The sequence below is a fragment of the Apium graveolens genome, chromosome 7, assembly GCF_009905375.1.
Source record: "Apium graveolens cultivar Ventura chromosome 7, ASM990537v1, whole genome shotgun sequence".
Classification (NCBI taxonomy): Eukaryota; Viridiplantae; Streptophyta; class Magnoliopsida; order Apiales; family Apiaceae; genus Apium; species Apium graveolens.
In genome coordinates this window covers 87,707,963-87,730,928 of record NC_133653.1, presented here as the reverse complement: position 1 = coordinate 87,730,928, position 22,966 = coordinate 87,707,963, and the positions used below count along the sequence as shown (strand labels likewise).

Below are 22,966 nucleotides of genomic sequence, written 5' to 3'. Positions count from 1 at the left end.
AGCACATGCGAAACTAGTAAACTATCAGAAGAAAGCTTCATTCTATTACAACCTAAGGGTTAAGGAAAGGTTCTTCAAGCAAGGAGATTTAGTCCTTGGAAAAGTGGAAGCCTCTGGAGTAGGGCAGAAAGGAAAGCTTGCCCCAAACTGGGAAGGGCCCTATAAGGTTAAGAACGTTCAAGGAAGGGGAACCTACAAGTTAGAGACTATGGATGGTTTTGAAGTCCCGAGAACTTGGCATGCACAAAACCTGAAGGTTTACTATGTGTTAATCAGTTGAGCACGATTCTCACTTGTCAAAATGATAATTATGTTAAAAAGCACCTTGAAGCTTTGCTTGCGTAGGATTTTATATTCTAATTTTAGTAGGATTTACATTGTTGATTCACTATTGTTAAGGGTCGAACCCATACCATGTAAGGTTTTGGAAAACCATACTTTATATGAGTTTGAAATTATTTCAACCTTTGGGTATCTAAGTTGTGATAATACTTTGTGAAAAGAAGAAGACTTCAAGAATTCTTCTATTATATGGAGTGCTTGTTGCACAACTCAAAGGGCCAAGTAGTTCAGGTCATTTAACATTCTCTTTAAAAGCATAATAAGTGCTGAAAAATTAAAGGAGAAGGGTATGAAGAAGAAAACAACATAAATAAACCCCGAAAGATAATAAGTTCTAGATACAAATAAAGTTCAACAATAAGTTATGAATAAAATTACAAACTAGAAACACTACTCCTCCATGTGGGAGCCTTCATTCCCCTGCTCCTTTTCAGTACCATCATTTTCAGCATCCTTCGCGGGAGAAGCAGGAGGAGAGGTAGTGCTAGCATCCAGGATGCGATCATCCGGCTGAGGGGAGTTGAAGAGGGCATCCAAGCTGTCCTCTGTCTCAGCCTGCTCAGGACTTATAAAGTCCTTAGGGTCGACTAAACCCGGATGCCTCTCAGAAACACCCTTCACGGCCGCATCCCACCCCTGGGTAAACTGTAGGGAATAAAGACCCTCATCATGAATCTCCATGAGATTCTTGAATTTATCAGAATCCATGTAATCATCAATGATGGTTTGCTTATCACTCCTAAGTTTCACCAGCTCAGATGAGCCTTAGACAGCTCCTCCTTCTTTGTGTCTAGCTTCTTCTCCAGGACCTTAGCTCTTTCATCCCATTTATTCATCTCCTTTTCAAACTCATCAGAGTTACCCTTCCAAGACCTAGCCTGATGAAGGGCCGCCTGGAAGTAGGTGTTACTCTGCACAAAGAAACATGAGTTAACACAAGTTCATTAAAAACAAGAAAGTTGGAATCTAAAAAGAAAGGAGTAGTATGTTACCGCAGCTTGGGCCTGAGAACCCAGAAGCTCAATGCTCTCAATGTCACTCCCCGTAACGATGTCAGTGAAGTCATGAGGAGTGATGGAATGGTACGACCAATCCTTGGCATGTTTGGTGGATCCAACCACCGTATCACTTCTCCTGAATCCCCAGTTAGGCCTAAAGGAGTGTGCCTTAGGTGGAGGATCCACATCATCCCCCAGCTCCACAACAGGGACGTGGGGCCTAAGGAAGATGGGACCATCAGGCTTGCCCCTGGGGTCTTTGTTCAGCTTGGCCCTTTTCTGGAGGCCAGATTCCCCCTCCTTAGGCCTATTGATGTTGTTAATGGCCTCGCAAGCTGAAAGAAAGATAAGAGAAGTATTAAAACTCTGGAAACAAAAAAAGTTGCATTTAAGGAAGGAAAGAAACAATTATGCAGATAAATTTACCCTTTTCACTGGCCTGAGAGAGACCAACTTTCTTCAAAGAGAACTCCTCTAAAAGGGTCCAAGTGTCTGTTTTTGTACGTCATCTGAAATGAGGGCTTGATAGGCCACCTCCTCCTCGTCACTTAGCCTACTGCTACCAGGACTACCATCTGACACTTTGCAAAAAGGCCTACGGAAGAGTGTGGCCCAATCACCCCCAGCCCAGGTCAGCCTAACAAACTCGTCCCTCCACTTTGGGTTATTCTCAACTATAGAGTTACTATCAAAAATATTGGGAACTTTGGGCCGTTGACGAATCAAAACCCAACCCGGTTGACTCAAGGAAGTGTTATAAAATTGGAAAACTTTCCTAAAGACAGCTACGGAGAGAGGAAATTTATTTCTAGGACACAGAAACAAAAAATAGATAATATTCCTCCATGCATTAGGAGGGAGTTGACATGGGTTGATTTTTACGTCTGCAAGTAAACGAGGAAGAAATTCGTGAAATGGGAACCTAAGACCTGCGGTCAGGGCTCCTCGATAAAAAAAATAAGGTATCACCCTCCCAGTTACATGTCCTATCCCCAGGGGCAGCCGGGGTTATTCTAAGGTAAGGAGGAAGTTTGTACAAGGAATTAAAAGCCTCAATTCTACCCTCAAACTCATGGAAAGTGTTACCGTGGTTGTATGAATCTAGTTCAGATAAAGAGGGATATTCATCGCCTCTAGAGTTTATCATATCTATTAAAGAAGTATACGGAGATTGGATTTGAATGGCAGTACCTCTCTTGGAAGTGTTCATCTTCCCCAAACGAGCCAGATCACAATCCGCCATCGATATTCCTTGAATGAAGGCTTGAAACCCAGAAAAAAACTTGAAGGTGGTGGAGCAACGGTGGCTGAGGCCGCCGGAAATTGCCTTTCTAAGAGAGGAAACTTGAGAGAATTTTTGAGAGAGAATTTGAGAAATGAGAAGTGAAGTGAGGGTTCTCACTTCTCACTTCTCTTTTATAGGCGAAAAGCTCGGAATACGAGGCGTTTTTAGGCCCATATAGTCAGGCCCAATTTGAGGAAAACCCATCATAGGGAAGTTTCAGGAATATTCTAGAAGCAGGAATGGAAACTGAAGAGTCAAAAATCGACCAGAATTTTGAAGAAATGATTCGATCAGAGTCCTGATCGACAAAGGGAAGAACCCTGATCGATATTTCATTCGATCTACTTAGTTCGATCAGAGTCCTGATCGACAAAGGGAAGAACCCTGATCGATATTTCATTCGATTAAAAGGGTAAAAATCCACTTAGTTCGACCAGAGTCCTGATCGATAAAGGAAAGAACCTTGATCGATATTTCATTCGATTAGAAGGGCAAAGGGTTACTTAATTCGATCAGAGTCCTAATCGAAAAAGGATAAAATCATGATCGAAGTTTCATGCGAACAGAAAAGTAGAAGTATGCATTAATCGATCAAAATCCTGATCGATTTTGTATAAATCCTGATAAAAGATTCCATCGATTAGAGTGGTGTATTGACAGCTAGTTCGATCAGGATCCTGATCGATTTCGATCAGGAATCCTGGTCGATTTTTGCACAAATCCTGGTCGAAATTCCATCGACCAGAGAAACAGAATGACAGCTAGTTAGATCAGGATCCTGATCGATTTCGATCAGGGATCTTGGTCGATTTTGGCACAAATCCTGGTCGAAATTCCATCGACCAGAGTGATAGATTGACGGTTTGTTCGATCAGGATCCTGGTCGATTTCGATCAGGATTCCTGATCGATTTGACACATCTCCTAATCGATTTTTAGCCAGAAAATAGGGATAAATCCCAGAATTAAAGGAAAAATCCAGAAAAATAGGGATAAATCCCAGAATTAAGGGAAAAATCCAGAAAAATAGGGATAAATCCCAGAAATAAGGGAAAAATCCAGAAAAATAGGGATAAATCCCAGAATTAAGAGAAAAATACCAGAAAATTCCTAAAAAGAAGGAATAAGGTAAGGAAAATAATTAGAGAGGTTTTAAAATAACCCTGAAGCCGTGTGCAAGGTAAATCATTGTAAATGTGTAGGTCGCTCCACACTTTACGCAAAAACGATACCCTGTAAGGGAACAAATGAACTTAACTTCCGCGAAATCTTTTACGGTTTCCCAGAAGTTGGGGGGAAAATGATAGGGAATAAATAAATCCTGATTATGTAATTAATATTGCAGTAATTACACATGATTTGGGCTACAAAGCCCAATAAGAAGATGTATGACATTCAGACCAAAAAGGTTAACACATAGATCAGGCCTGATGGAACAAAGAAGGCCCAAAACCCTGAATATTAATTGATTTCATAATTAATTAATAAGAGAGAAAAATAGCTACTGAGATGAGTCCTAATAGGGACATGATTCCTTGTAGATCAGCCCTTAAAGGATCTAATTGAATAAGGGATCAACTTTCTACTTCCTAGGACTCCAAAGTCCATTCTGATTCTGAGACTTGCCCACCAAGTCTTCTAACCCTAGTCCAATTCAAGGACTCCCAACATCTATATAAGGGGTCTCCCATAAATCAGAACTACGTTTTTTGACTTGATCCTTGACAATCAGCAAGGTACGTAGGGATCTTGTTAAGGAAGATTGAGTCACGAAACACAAGAGCAGTCAAATCGAGCCTCGAAGCTCACGTTCCTTAGTAATAAGTACAACAATTAATATACCTTAGTTTTTGATCCATAACACTTAGAAAGTTCATAAAATTCGGAAAAGGAATATAGAAAACTTTTTTTGAAATATAATTTATAATTACCCTTGAAAAAATAATTACTCCCTCCGTCCCAATTTATCTGCCCTGTTTGACTTTTTGCGGTCAAATTGACCAAATTTTGACTGAAAATTTTATATAGTATATGATCGAAAAAAATTATAAAAATTATATCATTAGAAAGTACACGTAATTTACTTTAATACGTATTTTTCGGTTTTTCAAAATAATGAAAAATTGATGTTTAATTTACGGTCAAAGTTGAGTCAATTTGATCACAAAAAGTCAAACAAGACATATAAATTGGGACGGAGGGAGTAATATTCTCTTGAAATGGTTTCAGTCTAAGGTTTTCTTGGTCAATCCGACTCCAGTTTTCCAGTTCAATGTACTTGGGTCATTAATTTGTTCCAAATCAGGTAGGATATATACAAGTGCTCACACTTGTACCTCGCAAAATGGGCATGGATTTAAATAATCGAATTAAAATTCATAAAATTGATATTCAATCTGAAATCCGAATCATGTAATTCAACAATTATTTAAAAATTTATTTACACTGATCTTAAAATTACCTGATCAAAACTTTAACCGAAAATGAACCGACCAAAACCGAATAATATATTATCTGAACCGAATATGACTTGAATTAAGCAACATTCATACTTAAAATAATTTTGTATTTATGATAAATATAATTATTTAATCGTAATATTTTATAAAAGTATATTATATTATATTATAAATAGATTATTTACTACTGATAGTAATTAAACAGTAATCTACCTTCTATTTTTGTACTTTTCCTCTATAAACTCAACTAAAATCTACTTAACACAAACAACGAGCACATATATACTTAAACATTAAACAACTTCACAGCTAACTACTAATAGCAGTAAAACATATATAAGAGAAAAGTTTAAGAACAAAGCACCTGAACTGATTTTTTTGTCTCACGCAATAGCCTGCAAATCACGTGAACCAAGGTAAACCGCATTTAAGCGATATGTTCTAGCTTATAAGGCATAATCATAAATTCTTCCCCCGTGGGATTCGAACCTGTGATCAAGAGAATAGGTATCCCATTTTTAACCAACTGAGTGAACCCTTGCGGGCCTGAACTGATTTTAGCTTATCTCTGTGATGACAATTGTGATTGCTGTGATTCTAAACTCGCACAACTTTCCTGGGAGTGCACAACACAGTTGAAGCAATGGTTGATCTAATCCAACTGCTCTTATACCAATTTGTCATGCCTTGATAAAGTAATTTTCTAGTTTTTGAATTTTTTTTGTGATTTTCTAAATTTATAAATACAGAAATAGTAAATCAAGGATAGAAACAGGGAAATGAAGGTAGATTAACAGAGAAACAAAAGTAAGAGATTGATAGATTTAGAGAGAAGATAGAGAGAGATTAGTTTGGAGAAAGAGAAAGAAATAACATATGTTAGAGAGGGGGGGGGGGAGATCATTGGTGAGTCGATCCACATGATATAATAAAAAGATTAAAAGACTATAATACCCTTTTCCCCTAATAATCCTGATACTAATACTCCCCTATAACTATTCATACTAATATTCATAATATGACTTCATGATATATACCAGTTTATACTTGTGTACTTTTTAATGTTAAAATCGTTTAATTCTTGAGATGTGATTTGTAAGATCATCGTACCTATGATCTTGAACTACTTTTGCGCATCTCGTATGCTACTTGCATGAATGTCTATATCAATATATCTATACATGTATATCCACAGAGTGCAATAAATTGCTGATAATTATATTTATGTAAATATGATCTGATTTTTTATGAAAATTGATAAATAAACTCCAAAACTTTCTATTTAATTTCAATTGCCGTATAAATGACATAACTATCTGTTACGCCCAGATCCTTTCGGTTGTATGAACAGGCTTCGGCTGGATTGAAGATGGCTTCGGCCGTACCTGAAAGTGAAGAGAATGCGAGGGTTTGGACCCCCGATTCACCTCCGGTGTGAGAATCAGAATCTGGCTGTAAAATTAGGGTAGTAATACAAGAGAAGTAGAGTGTTGAGAGTGTATATGTTTTATCTTACTTCACAAGGGTTTTTATACCCAATCATGCCACGAATGTTCTTCCGTTACCAACCATTAAGGAGGGAGTGAAAATGGGGCGTTATGTCCCTTGCATTGTCCAACGGTCCGCGAGTAGCAGGCCTCGGCCTGGGCTTTCATGGGCCTTGGCGACGCGGGCCCGGAGGTCCTTCAGCCCAGTAGCACAACCGCTTAATGGGCCTTCATTCAATGGGCCTTATTGGTCCTATAACCAACATGTCCCTGTCCTTCGGCTGGGCCTTCGGGCCGGCCGACGGACACCGGTCTCGGCCCATATGGGGAGGAAAGAACCCTAGGGCGATCGCTTCAGTCCCGCCTCGATCTTCCTTTTGCCTCGCCCAGGTTCTTCTTGATTCCACGGAATATCACTTTGTTCGCCGCCTCGATCGCCCCATTTCCTTGTGGGTGGGCGACTGAGCTAAATTTTTGTTGGATTCCGAAGTGGTGCAGGAACTTGCGGAATTTGTTTCCAACGAATTGAGTTCCATTATCTGAGATGCAGGTTTTTGGAATGCCAAACCGGAGAATGACCTGTTCCACGAAGAACTTTTTAGCGGCTTCTTCGGTTATGGTTGACAGAGGATGGGCTTTGACCCATTTAGTCATGTAGTCAATGGCGATTATGCAGTATTTCGCTTGCTTCGTGCTGGTAGGAAGTATGCTGACTATATCCACGACCCATACGGCGAACGGAATTGGGCTTAGTATAGAGGTCATCTCTTCTGGAGGTTGCTTCGGGACAGTGGAGAACAACTGGCATTGTACACATTTCTTTGCATAGTCGATGGCCTCTGCCTTCAAAGTGGGCCAGAAGAATCCCTGCCGGAGAATTTTAAAGGCGAGGGAACGACCGGCCAGATGCTCACCGCAAATTCCTTCGTGCACTGCCTCCAAAGCCTGTTGCTGTTCTTCGCTGTTCAAACAGCGCAGAAGGGGTTGACTGACTGATCGGCGATACATTCGCCCATTGATGATAGTGTAGCTTGATGCTTTGTATTTAACCTTCAGGGCATCTTTCCGGCCGGGTGGTAGAATGCCCTTCTCTAGAAAGTTCCTGAGGGGGGTTATCCAGTCGCTTCCCTGGTGAATCTCTAGGCACTCTTTCTTTTCGATCGAAGGCATCTTGGCTTCGGTGAGGTAAAGAAAACCGGTTAAGTTCTGTGTCTCGGCCGAAGCTAGCCTACAAAGTACGTCCGCCCTAGAATTGTTTTCTCTGCCAATTTGACTTAATTCAAAGGTTTCAAATGATAAAGAAGCATCTCGTACCTTGACAGCATAGGCTCTCGTTCGGGGATCCCTTTGTTCATACTCCCCGGTGAAATGTTTCACAACCAACATGGAGTCGCTGAAGGCCCTCAGGTGCTTTGCCTCAAGGCTTCGGGCAAGCTTCATTCCCGCGAGGAGGGCCTCGTATTCGGCCTCATTGTTTGTCAAGGGGAAGTCGAACCTTATGGCCTGGCATATTTCAAATCCTTCGGGGCCGGAGAGGATCAAGCCTGCCCCGCACTTTTTTCCGGCGACCGACCCGTCTACAAAGAGCTTCCACTTCCCTGGGATCCGGATTAGTTGTTCTTCAGGCGAGAGATCCTTCGGACCCGAGAATGCGCATTCAACCACGAAGTCGACCAAATCCTGGGCCTTAATTGCCGTTTGGGGGACATATTCGAGATCAAATTCCCCGAGTTCGATGGACCACGCTACGACTCTCCCAGAGGCTTCGGGCCTGGTCAAAATCTTCTTCAGAGGTTGATCGGTGACAACTTGGACCGTCCGGACTTGAAAATAATGTCGTAATTTTCGGGAGGCCATAACCAACCCATATGCGAATTTCTCGGCGTTGGGGTACCTTGTCTCCGCGTCCTTGAGAACATGGGACACGTAAAATACGGGATGTTGATTGCCTTCATAATTCTTCACAAGGACGACCCCCAGAGTTCTGTCAGACACAGCTAGATAAAGCTGAAGAGTTTTCTTCGGATCGGGCCTCATCAAGAGTGGTACCTTTGTTAAATATTCCTTTACTTCTTCGAACGCCCTTTGGCATTCGGGCCCCCACTCAAAATTCTTTGACCCTTTGAGCACGGTGAAGAAAGGAAGTGCTTTCTCGGCTGACCGGGAAATGAAACGCCGAAGGGCGGCGAGTCGGCCCGTCAATTTCTGTATATCTCTAATGCATTTGGGAGGTTCCATATTGATAACTGCTTCGATCTTCTCCGGGTTCGCCTCTATCCCCCGGGCGCTGACCATGTACCCGAGAAACTTTCCACTAGAGACTCCGAAGGTACATTTGTTCGGATTGATCCTCATGTTGTTCTTTCAGAGAGTTTCGAAGAATTTCTTTAAGTCCTCGGCATGATCTTGGAACAGTGACTTCACTATCATATCATCCACGTATGCTTCCATGTTCCTCCCAATCTGCTCCTTGAAGACTTTGTTCACCATTCGCTGGAATGTGGCTCCAGCGTTCTTCAGTCCGAAGATCATTTTAATATAAGCATAAGTCCCCTTCGGAGTTATGAACGCTGTCTTGGGCACATCCCTATCATTCATAGCAATTTGATGATAACCAGAAAAAGCATCCAAAAAACTAAGTACCTCATATCCTGCGGTTGCGTCTATTAGTTGGTCGATGTTAGGCAATGGGTAGTGATCCTTCGGACATGCTTTATTAAGGTCAGTGTAATCCACGCACATCCTCCATTTCCCGTTCGACTTCTTCACGACCACCACATTGGCTAGCCAGTCGGGATACTCGATCTCCTCGATAAATTTGGCCTCTAAAAGTTTTTCCACCTCGGCCTCTGTTACCTTCTGTCGTTCGACTGCAAATGTCCTCTTTTGCTTTACCGGCTTGGCCTCGGGCTGCACATTCAAGCAGTGCGTTGCCGTCTTGGGATCCAATCCGGGCATATCTTCAGGCCCCCAGGCGAACACATCATGGTATTGCCGAATGACAGCTATTATCTTCGCCTTCAGATCTGGCCCCATATTTTTGCCTATCCATACCATCTTTCCCGAATGGCCCGCGTACAACTCCACTTCTTCAGTCTCTGCCGCGAGTTCAGCAATAGGACTCGAGAGATCGGCCCCAAATTTTTCCAACTCAATGTTCAATGTTTCCCGACTTCCGCTGGGTTCGGATTCTGCCCGCTTCCTCTTTCCGGTTCCATCCGGTCCTTCATATTCTTGATCCTTTTCAAGGTCTTCGAGCATTATAATTCGGGCAGTTTTCTGATCGCCCCTCATTTCTCCTACCCCTTTTTCAGTTGGGAACTTGAGTTTGAGGTGGGGTATAGACTCCACTGCTTCGAAAGTTGATAAGAAGGGCCTGCCAAATATTGCATTATACGGGCTTTCAATCCGAACCACGTAGAACTTCACCAGCTTCTCGGCGGTATACGACAACTTGCCCAGGAGGACCGGAAGAGTAATCGTTCCTTCGAACTGAATTGGATGTCCTCCGATTGCATAGAGGGGAGCCTCGTTGCAGGGCTCTAGTTGCTCTCCCGCCAAGTTCATCTTACAGTAGGTCTTGTGGAATAGTATATTGGCTGAGCTGCCGGTATCCACCATCACTTTCCATATTTTATTCTGCCCGATGATAGGATTGATGATCAGAGGGTCCTCGTGCGGGCGGATGACATCCTCATAGTCTTCAGTGCTGAAGGTCATGGGCATGTGGGGCTTTGCCTGCCCGAACTGATACAGATTGTACACCTGTCGGGCGTACCTCTTCTTTGCTGTCTTGCTATCCTTATCCAGGATGCTTCTCCCAGATATAGTTTTTACTTCGCCCCTTATCCTGTCCCTTCGTTCTGGCTCATCGGCCTCTACTTCCTCTTCTGTGTTTTTCTTCTGCCCCAATCTATCTCTCAGATCTCGGACGAACTGATTAAGCTCGCCGTCTTTGATCATGCGCTCAATGAGCTTCTTGAGGTGGTAGCATTCATCTGTGTTATGCCCCTTGTCCCTGTGATAGTCACAGTACTTATCAGGGTTTTTCTTGTAATTCGGGACCTTCATCTTGGCGGGGCGAACAAATCCTGGCTTGCCCTTTATCTCATGGAGAATCTTGGAGATCGGCGCATTCAAAGGAGTGAACACGGCCGAATCTCTATCTCGAGGTTGTTCGGCCCCTCGATCTGATTTCTTCCTTCCTTCCTTTCTGCTATCCCTTCGATCAGATCGCGATCTTGAGCCCTCATATCTGTCGGCTCGCTTTGATCGGTCGTCCCTTCTTGTGTCTTTATATCCCCCAATACTTTCCATCTTACGGCGAATATTCTCGCCTCTCACATATATATCATTTAGGGATTTTGGGGGAAAATTGTAAAGAGATGAACGAAGTTTTTTACCTTTATAGGGGTCTAGCCCCGCCGTTAGGAAGCCTATTACTTTGATCTTGTCCAGATTGGTGACCATTCCTGCTTCTTCCTTGAATCTAGCGAGATAATCCCCCAGCTCCTCATTCGCCCTCTGCCGACAATGGACCAAGGCTTCGGTGTCCTTCGCCTTTCGGCACAGGTGCGAGTAGTACTTTAAAAATTTCCTCTTCAACTGCTCGTAAGACCCGATTGACCGAGGCTTCAGTGATTTGTACCACATCGAGGCAGACCCTTTGAGATAAGTCTTGAATATTTTGCACAGCATTATATTGTTGTGGCCCATCCCAACCATCAGGAGTTCATACTTTTCACAATGGTCCTCGGGGTCCCCTTTCCCGTTGAACTCGCTCATTTTGGGGAATTGTCTCTCTTCGCCCGGAGGGGGTCGGTACAGTTCAAACTCTTGTGTTACAACAGGTTCTCGATCGGGCCTCCTATCACCGAAGAGGGCCTTCTCTAAGCGATTGAGCCTGAGGCGGGATCCATCGGGCTCGTCATCTGAATCGGAAGAGTAGGGTTGCTTATCCCTCTTCCTTCGGGGATGCGAATCAGAGTCAAACTCATCTTCTTCGTCATACGCCCTTCGTTCTCTTCTATCCTTATGTGCTCTGCTGGTCTCTTCGGCCCGCATCGCTTCTCTCAAGGCTTGTTCTTGCAGTTCAATTTCTTCCCTCTGCAGTTGCAGGGCTTTGAGTCGGAGGGCATCAGCTTCTCTTTTCTTGGCTCGCGCTTCCGCTTCCTTGTCAATCTGATCAACTTTGGTCTTACCCTTCTCCGCGGCCTTTTCTGCCCAGATCTTTAGGAGTAAGGCCTCTTCTTCAGGGGTTAACGTGATAACCCCGTCCTCGTCGACTAGGGAGGATGGTTGTCCCTTGTCGGTGAAACCAGGTGGCGGTGAATGCTCATGAATTTCTGTCATTTTCTCAACTTGTAACTCTCGTACTTCCCACAGACGGCGCCAAATGTTACGCCCAGATCCTTTCGGTTGTATGAACAGGCTTCGGCTGAATTGAAGATGGCTTCGGCCGTACCTGAAAGTGAAGAGAATGCGAGGGTTTGGACCCTCGATTCACCTCCAGTGTGAGAATCAGAATCTGGCTGTAAAATTAGGATAGTAATACAAGAGAAGTAGAGTGTTGAGAGTGTATATGTTTTATCTTACTTCACAAGGGTTTTTATACCCAATCATGCCACGAATGTTCTTCCGTTACCAACCATTAAGGAGGGAGTGAAAAGGGGGCGTTATGTCCCTTGCATTGTCCAACGATCCGCGAGTAGCAGGCCTCGGCCTGAGCTTCCATGGGCCTTGGCGACGCGGGCCTGGAGGTCCTTCGGCCCAGTAGCACAACCGCTTAATGGACCTTCGTTCAATGGGCCTTATTGGGCTTATAACCAACACTATCCTTGACCAAGATAAATTTCAAGAATTTCACTATTAAAAATCATGGGCAAATGTGTAATAGAAATGTCTAAAATTTAAAAGTGGAGTTCAAATAGTAAAAATTGAAACTTATTTAACAATTCCCGTCCTTAAATGCAACAAGGCTGATGCTTGAAAACCGTCAAAACATTCAATTAAGAATGCCCAACACAATTGCGAGAGAGGTTCTAAAATTCACAAGCAAATAAAGATAGCATGTGCAAATTAGTCTTACATATTTATTGCTTATAACTGCATAACCTTAAAAGGTTTGATTTATTATGTGGCCAAAGTTCAAAAATTGTAAGTAGTTATTTATAGGAAATAGTAAAGTAGTATTTTTAATGTCAATTCCTCGCATCAACTATTGTAGGGCTAAAGTTTCTAAGGGGCTCCACGGCTGCCTCGCGTTTCAGCTTCGGTAACATGGATAACTTCCTCTTACATTTGTTGCTACCCACCGGCGCATCACTAACCGAAGACCCCACCAGATTTGGAGCAACCACGAGATAGTAAGAAAAACCAAGATCATTCAAAGTGGTTAAGAATGCACTTGCAATTTATTATATGGTATTGGAGAGGGGAAACAACGTTCTCCTACATTGATTGCCTGCTTCCACACCCTTAAGGCTTATAACTTATTCTGTAAATGTATGTCTTTTTTTCATATTCTTTAAATGCCCTTAATTTAACTTCTATAGTTATGACTTTAGTCAGTTTAATCTATGTTACACCATCGATATAATTTTTCAACTTTATATGAATAAAAATACAGAGAAAACCTGAAATTAACAAGTTTTTCATCTCAAACCTTAAAATCATCCTCAATATGTATCCTAATTAATAGTGAGGGAACTATTTCACGTGTTTGTAAATATATTCCACAAGTCAAAAAATTTCTTAAACTTTTACAATTCATGATTATATGTGTTGCTAAATTTATGAATGCATTCACAATTTGGAAAGAAGTGTGATATTGACTATATTTTTTGACAGTTCTATGTTCAATTTTGGCTACATCGTCTTGATAGAAGTCAAATTTATAATCATTTTACTGTTAATTTATTGAATGTTTTTGCTTATGGCATCAAATCATCGAGCATTTGGTATTTTTTCCTAACCTTTTCTTAATTTGCAGCATCTGACTCGAAGACTATAGATATTATATGGGGTATGCAGGTGGATGAAGAAATGAAGATGGAAAGAGGGATTCATGATCAATATTACATAAATCAATTTCTGTATGAGGCCTACCTAATAATGATTTTTCTTCCAAAAATCTTTCTAGATGTTGTTGCATGTGAAGCCTCTCATGCAAATGCTTGCTGAACCCATTCTGGTAGCAGCCTCGACATGAGGTAATCTTTTATAATTAGATTTTAATATGTATATATGCATTCATTTCTCTTACTTTTTTTAATTGTAAATGGGTATTTCGATATATATTTGATATTAACCACGTTCATATGTTCAGTTAGAGTAGTATTTAGTATGATAGTGGCGTGTGTGTGTTTTGTCTAGGATATGTGGGTTAGTGATTCCGATATTTTAAGCAGTTCATGTACTATGTTAGTTTTTCTCCAGTTGTATGGCTATATATTAATCCTATGTTAGATTGAATAATACTTAATGTTTATTCCTCAATATGTCTTCTTCTTGCTGATTCTTTTTACTCCTCTTACTACCATATATCGTATTAGTGGTATCAGAGCCACGTTCCTCTCATGGAAACACGAGCCAAAATTAATGCTAAATTCCATCACGAAGTCAGTGAGATCTTGGCATGTCATGAGACCAGTTTCAATCAGGTGAACGCAGCCTTACAAGCAGTGTTTACCGAACTTCAAGCTCTAGGAGCCTACTATAACCAAACCACCATTCCTCCACAGAACAATCTAAATCCAGAAACAAATATAATTAGGTATGGGGAATTTTCTCACACACCAACTTCTTGATCTAACACCATAAATGACCGAAGTCATCATCACCTGAAGTTATTTTCTCCAAAATTCAACGGAGATGACCCAAGTAAATAGATTTACAAGGATGAACAATATTTTAAATTCAAAAACATTTTTTCAGAACAACAAGTTCAGTTGGCCTCCTTTTATTTAGAGGGCATCGTATTGTAATTGCATAGGCGGTTTACAAAATTTTGTGGTACGCTTTCATGGGTTGATGTAATGCCCCCAAATCCGGGGTCAGAAGATTTGGTCGTTACTATGAAACCTCAATCCAAAATAACCTGTTTAATCAACAAACAAATGCCAAGCAGAAGATATTTAACATCTATGACCCCAAACTAATCCAAGATCTTTTAAGGTTACAATTCTAGAAACAAGAAATCCAAATTCCATAAATAAATTTTCACTTTCTTTTAAAACTCTTTTGAATAATTCCTAATCTTAAAACTTAACCCGCTAGTATAACTTCGAAAAGAAGTATATTAGGCCCAAATACAATACATAAATATAATATAATATGAATAACTTTACATAATAAAACTTACACTAGTCCGCAAACCCTGGATCAACCACCTTCCAAAAACTTGTTCTTTGCTTCCTCGAATTACGCGGCTAAACAGCGCAAGTTAATTAATCCTCACTGGAGGTTAAATTTGAAAACAGGAAAGTATGAGCGAAAGAAATGCTCAGCAAGATCATTGTAATATATAAATGGTCGTTTTGATATAAAACCGACATATGCAATAGCGCAGATCATTTTATGTTGAAACAGAAAATTTATTAAATAATCGGATAATTGTTTCTCACTGTACTCAAAACTCTTTTTGATATTTTCGAGCGAAATGCTTCAGCAATGCTTTGAATCTTGACGAGAATAAAACTCGTAAAACGTGTTTACGGAAATATCGTAAACAACAATAAAAAGAAGCAATGATTATGGATTGAATCATAAACTTTATTCAAAACCAAACTCTTGATATTAATACTCATTTTGTTGTCATATTAAATTAGATATCAATACGAACTTTGATGCTCACAACATCCCATACTGAAGTCAGCATCAATCATCTATACTAATACCACCTTTGATATTTAACAATAAAGTAAGTATCAACATAAATCAGATTCTGAATAAAAACTGCATTTCACCATTAATCCAAAACAGAAACAGTTGATAAATCATTTATTCTATGATTAACAAAAACAATATAATAATTTAGATTGGGATCATTCACCGACGGACGTATTATCACATGTCAATCAGCCTGTGTGATAGCACAAGGTCATGATTCATAGAAACATGTCCCCAAAACACGAGTACTCAAATAAAAATGCAATATATCTGCCCGTGGCACAAATTATGTCATAATATTTCATATGACACTTAGCAATAGCCCTCCGCTGGACCGTCCGCCCCGGTCACTTACGCATTGATCCAATCTTAAAACCATTTATTGAAAAGGGGTCATAATAATTGACACCCAAAATTATTTTATTTCCCTAATTTACTTGGGTTGGAATATTTGCAACCAAATCATCTTTCTCAAAATCCAAAACATTTATAAATCCAGTAATTTGATGAGTAAAAATATTTAACTATTCTGAACATAGAATGGCAGAGAGTTCTTGCATAGTAAGCATTGAATTCAGCGAGATGTAAAACATTTATCAATTCTGAACTGAAAATAGGGAAAGCAATACTTGCATAACAGGATTCAAAAATTAATATCACTTGAACAATAAGTGATGATAGGGATACTTGCCTTTGGGATTTAGCAGTTAGTCACACTCGCAAAGATGCATATATTCTGACATTCTGTCTTGAAACATCACCGTCTTTATTCTACTAATCCATTGGCATGCTGCTCATGCAGTGTTGCAACCCAATATTCCATACTATTCAACTTTAGTCTTCATCCATTCCATCTGGTCCTGATCGTCTTGAAAGACTCGTATCTATAATTAGAAAATATCATTTTAATCGTCTAAATGAAAATTACTCGACGAACTGCGCGTCAAAACCCTATTGTCTACCCATACGATAGCCCACACATAGTTATAACCGTCAAATACATGACTCTTGACTCACTTACACACGTAATTCATATTGCACGTAAGCACATAATTCACATATCACATAATTTATATAACACATTACTCGGTTCGTCAAAAGGTTCGACTCATATGTTTAAAACTAAAATCGAGTCAATAACAATATTTATCGATCTGATACCGACTCAAAATGACTCGCAAATCAAACGAACTTTCAATACAAAAGAAATTAGGTCTCAAAAGTATTTCTATTGAAAGCGGAATATTTTTCTGAGTCTATACGCGTTCGTTCCGTATTAAACGGACAAACGGTTTATTTATTACGAATAAAATAAGAATTAAATAGAATTAAATCAAATAATAATAATATTAATTGATTTTTAAATACCAAAAATTAATTTTTAAAATCTTAAAAACAAATTTTAGGATTTATTTGAATTAATTATAAATAATTGTATTTTATTTAACTATTTATCAATAAAATTAATTCATTAAATGAATTAACCAATTAATTAAATCTATAAATAATTAATTAAAATAAATTATAAATAATTAAAACAAATATAGATTTTTGAAAATAATAAAAGAAATAGTTTTTGGAATTTAAAATAATTAAGAAAATAATTTATAGAATTATAAATAATAAGTAAATGATTTTTGAAATTAAAATAACTGATTTTTGAAATTAAGAAAAGAATTTTGAATTATTTTTGAAAAAAGGAAAATCAAAAAGAGAATATTGAATTTGGAATTGGGGGTTTAAGAATTAAAATCGTGTCGGGTAAGAAATAAAACGGGTCAAACAAGAACGAACGAGGTCGGGTAAGAACCCTACCGGAAACTGGGGAATGAACCCAGAATCCGGCGACCCTTCCCGGCGCCGGTGGTTCTCCGATCAACCCCAAAATAATAATTACGGGGAATAATTTTAAAAGCAATAACATACAACATTTATATCAAAATTTCCCTAAAATTGCGAATAATTCAAAAATGCAAAAATACTGGGTATTTGAAATACGATTGATTTTGTAAAAATAAAAACATGAATTTTGTGGGCTTTGACGTCCCGGTGGGGTCCCGGTCCGTTAGATTTTGAAAAATGGAGACGATTCCTAAATTAATAGAAAATCCCGAAAACACATAACCAGTATCATATTGGATCATATCGGATCCGAAAATAGATTACTTAACCGCTAAGTAACTATAGAAACGATACAATTTAGTATCAGATTTGGATAATTATCAAAACCGGGCTTCTTATAAAACACCTTATGAGAAAACAATGTAAAAATATCCCGTCTCTCGAGAATACGGGTTTTATTGATTTACCGAAATGATTATCGTATCGAAAATTTTCCGCCGGGACGCGTTCGGGTCAAATTGTAATCCGGATCGAAAAAGTTAAAACACGAAAAATGCTCAGAATATCCGGATTAGGTTAGGAAGGAGTTTTTCGAAGAGTTTCGGGTTGTAAAAATACAAAAACGGTTGAAGTTGGACGATTCCCGGCTTTACAAAATAGTTTTGTAATTATTCAGAAAATAATTAATAAATCCATAAATTATTATAAAATCATATAACAGTCCAAAAATTACCAGAAAAATATCATCATTATCTATACTTTATTCTGGACATATAAAAATTAGAATACTCAACATATAAACATCCAAAACATCAACTCCAATTACCAGATAATTCACTAAAATTCACATAAAATTCACATAAACAATTTTAAATAATAATAATAATATCTGAAAATATGGGATATTACAATCTACCCCCCCTTATAAGGATTCCGTCCTCCGAATCAGCAAAAGAAAGTACTATGGGTCTTGTTACCAACTTCCCAATCTTGCATATGTAAATTTCCAATAACACTGCAATTTCTTATACCACACAGTTATCACGTTAGCTTCACTCTGCACTATTGTTCCTTCCACCTACCTTTTGACCATTTCCTCAATAGAATCACTTTCACTGACCGAGAGAAAGAATATAGAGAGAAAGATAAAGAGAAAGAAAAAGAAAGAGAGATAGAGATAAATAGAGAGATAAGTAAAGAAACAGACTGACTTCGTTATACGCCACTGTTGTGCATATGTTGTGTACTTGATGATTTCATAAACAAAACATCTAAGTGGATTTTACTTAGTGAAATAATGTAGCACTCGATGGATAAGAATTATAGTCCCGACGGATAACTCATTATAGTCCCGACGGATGTTAACTTATTATCCATCGAGTGAGTAGCTTATGTAATAATAAGTCTGTAGCACAGTTATGTATGCACCTTTGTATAGAATCTGTAGTGGCATATAAGTCATGTTGAATTTAACTAGATATGCAGAATAGGTTGATTAATTGTACATAAATGATGTCTTGTAATTCTGTATAAGTTAAGTGAAGTTATATGCTTGATTGCTACCCGACGGATAACCTACAAAGCAACCGACGGATGATCAACAACCCGACGGATGATCAACAACCCTCCGGATGATCATGTACTCAACTAATAAAGAATTCAAACAGCAGTTGAACAGTAAAAGCTGAGCACAGCCGTCGAGATGTATACAAATCTACTGTGGAAGCCCATTAACCAGGTAATAGAGGACGAAAAGCAGCAAAGCTTAAGACTGATAGTTTTTATATTTGTTCAGTCTTTTTGACTTTGTAATTTTGGTGATATATAAACCAAGAATATAGCAAATAGAAAAGGTGAGCTGAGAAACACAAAAACAGAGAAATCTTTGTAAGCAGAATTATTAGCATTTCCTGTATTCTCAGCAATTCAATTTGTAAGCAGCTGTGAGCATTCCTGCACACAGAGTCCTCTCGATATATATAATATATATCTTTGGTGGAATTGTTTAAATCTACCAGAAAGTTTTTAAAGACTCTTGTTTTTAATTACTTATGTTTTGATTCAATTAAGTTTCTATTCCGCATTGTGCTAATCAAAACACTTATATCTATATTCGAGTTGAACATTTTTATTTCGAGAAAAAGGTTCAAGAATTCCATTCAACCCCCCTTCTGTAATTCTTGCTATATTGTTAAGGGACTAACAATTGGTATCAGAGTAAGCTCTTAATCTACAAAGAGTTTAAAGATCAAAACAATTCAGCAAGATGAACAAGAAAGACATTGGAGCCAAGATTCCTTTTCTAGATAAAGATAATTACCATCATTGGTAGGTAAAGATGCATCTTCATATGCTTTCTCAAGATGAGGCCTATGTGGACTGCATAGAAAGAGGCCCTCACATTCCAATAAGAGCTGCAATATGAAACGAGCCATCTGTTCCAAAGCCAAGGCACGAATGGTCTGATCCTGACATTGAACAAGTCAGGAAGGATAAAAAGGCCATGAACATTCTGTTCAATGGAGTTGATGCAGACATGTTTGATAACATTATCAACCGCAAAACTGCCAAGGAAGTTTGGGATACAATACAGATAATTTGTGATGGCACTGAGCAAGTTAGAGAAAACAAGATGCAGCTCTTGATTCAGCAATATGAGCATTTTCACAATGAGGAAAGTGAGTCACTCACTGACATTTTTAGTAGATTCCAAAAACTACTAAATACTCTTAAGTTGCATGGAAGAGTCTATCAGACTAAAGACTCTAATATGAAATTCCTTAGATCTCTTCCAAAGGAATGGAAACCAATGACAGTCTCATTAAGAAACTCTCAAGATTATAAAGAGTTTACTTTGGAGAGACTGTATGGCATCCTGAAGACCTATGAGCTTGAGATAGAGCAGGATGAAAGGATGGAGAGTGGAAAGAAGAAAGGAGGATCCATTGCACTAGTCGCTGATTTGGAAAAGGAGAAGGAAGTGAAGATGGAAGCTGTAGAATCAACTTTAAAGGTCTGTGAGAGTAAGGGCAAGGGGCTTGCAGCAGAAAATGAAGATTCATTGAGCCAAGATGACATGGAGGATATTGATGAGCACCTAGCATTTCTTTCCAGGAGATTTTCCAAGCTCAAGTTCAAGAAGAACTTTGGAGCAGCCAAGCCAAATAGAAACATGGTGGATAAGTCAAAATTCAAATGTTTCAAATATGGCTTGGCAGAGCATTTTGCAAAGGAGTGTAGAAAGTCAGATTCCAGTAAGAAAAGGTTTGAGTCTGTGGATTATAAGCAAAAATACTTTGATCTACTCAAACAAAAGGAAAGGGCTTTTATTACACAAGAGAATGACTGGGCAGCAGATGGTTTGGATGAAGATGAAGATGTCAGCTATGTCAATCTAGCCCTAATGGCCAAGTCTGATGAAACAGAGACAAGTTCCTCAAGCAATCAGGTAATCACTATAAATCTTGCACATTTATCTAAAGCTGAGTGCAATGATGCCATAAATGACATGTCTACAGAATTGTACCATTTGCGTGTTACACTTAAGTCTCTCACTAAAGAAAATGCTAAAATCAAAGAAAACAACTTGTTTTTAAGTGAGAGGAATCATGTGCTTGAGTCTCAGTTTGTTGAGTTTGAGAAACTAAAAATTGAGTGTAAGATTACCAAGGAGGAATTAACTGAGTCCTTGAAAAGGGAAGAGATTTTAAAGAAGCAGCTCGAGCGTGAACAAGAGGTGATTAAAGCATGGAAAACATCCAGGGATGTCCATGCTCAAATCACCAAAGTTCAAGGAATTGAGTCTTTTTGTGATGAAGCCTGGAAAAAGAATTAAGAGAAACTAGAACCTAATTTGGTAGATGGTTTGCTGACAGATATAGACTCGACGGATGATGAGGATTATCCATCAGATAACAAAAAGTGTTATCCGTCGAAAGATGAAAATCCTCATCCGTCGGCTGTGAGCAAGCCCATTAGTAAAGCCAAACTAATCAAGCTAAATGAGAAGTATGGGTCTGTTTCCAAGTACTTTGTTTCAGGAGAGTCAAGTCAAGCTAAGAAAGGGAAAAAGGCTAATGTTGGTCACATGACTGTCAAATAGTTAAGTGACAGACTTGAGAAAATTGAGGTATAAACAGAGACTAAAAGGAAAAACAATAGGAATGGTAAATTAGGGATTAACAAACACAATAACTACACACCTGATAAATATGCTCCTAGAAAAATGTGTCAAGTGTGGTAGTGTAAATCATTTGTCTGTTAATTGCAAATCTGCCATGCCTACTCCCATGTCTGTTCAGTCTCAATTTTTCAACATGAATGCCATGCCTCCCATGCCTGTTAATGCTATGCCTACACAGAATATGAATACACAGTTTGCTAATATGCCATTTGCACCTAATCCATATTATGCTGCATACAGTATGCCTCAAATGCCATTTAGCATGCCTTACTGGAATAACATGTTTACACCAAGCATGCCATTTCCTGTTAGCCATAATATGCATGATAATTCTGTTGCATTAAATGGTTTCAAAGGCCCAACCCAAATGACTAAGGAAGAATCTGAAATTCCTAAGTCAAATAAGTTAAGACCTAAGAAACAGAAGAAGAAAGCTAACAAGGCAGGACCCAAGGAAACTTGGGTACCAAAATCAACTTGATTTGATTTTGATGTGTGCAGGGAAACAGAAGGAATCTTTGGTACTTGGATAGTGGTTGTTCAAGACACATGACTGGTGATTCTACCCTGCTCACAGAGTTTAAGGAGAGAGCTGACCCAAGTATTACTTTTGGAGATGAGAGCAAGGGTTATACTGTGGGATATGGCTTGATTTCAAAGGACAATGTCATCATAAAGGAGGTTGCCTTAGTGGATGGTCTGAAACACAATCTGTTGAGTATCAGCCAGCTTTGTGACAAAGGCTATTCAGTAACCTTCAACAAAGAAGCCTGTGTTGTGACTAATAATAAAAGCAACAAAGTGGTTCTCACTGGTGTGAGAAGAGGAAATGTGTACCTAGCTGATTTCAACTTAACTAAAGCAGAATCTGTAACTTATCTTCTCAGTAAAGCAAGTCAGGATGAAAGTTGGCTATGGCACAAGAAGCTATCCCATTTGAACTTCAAGACCATGAATGAGCTGGTAAAGAAAGAGCTAGTAAGAGGCATTCCTCTGGTGGAGTTTACAAAGGATGGACTGTGTGATGCCTGCCAAAAAGGGAAGCAGATTAAAGCATCATTCAGGAAGAAACTTGATTCAGCAATTGAAGAGCCTTTGCAACTGCTTCACATGGATCTGTTTGGACCAGTCAATGTATTGTCAATCTCAAGGAAGAGATTTTGCCTAGTAATTATAGATGATTTCTCAAAGTTCTCTTGGACATATTTCCTAAAGTCTAAAGATGAGGCTAGTGAAATCATCATCAATCACATAAGGCAAGTTAACAATCATCCTGATTTCAAAGTTAGAAGAATCAGGAGTGACAATGGAACTGAGTTCAAGAACTATGTCATGAGAGCATTTTGTGAAGAAAATGGGATCTTGCATGAGTTTTCAGCAGCAAGGACTCTACAACAGAATGGAATAGTGGAAAGGAAGAACATATCACTTATTGAAGCTGCAAGGACAATGCTTGAAGAATCAAAATTACCAACATATTTC

At 39.1% G+C, this 22,966-nt stretch overlaps 1 protein-coding gene across 1 annotated transcript; it reads right to left on the bottom strand.

The window, feature by feature from the left end:
* Positions 1–8,934: 8,934 nt before the first annotated feature.
* On the bottom strand, positions 8,935–11,922 carry LOC141673843 (uncharacterized). The gene has a single exon (XM_074480573.1). It carries the CDS (start codon positions 11,920–11,922, stop codon positions 8,935–8,937), a length of 2,988 nt encoding a protein of 995 aa, XP_074336674.1.
* Positions 11,923–22,966: the final 11,044 nt, after the last annotated feature.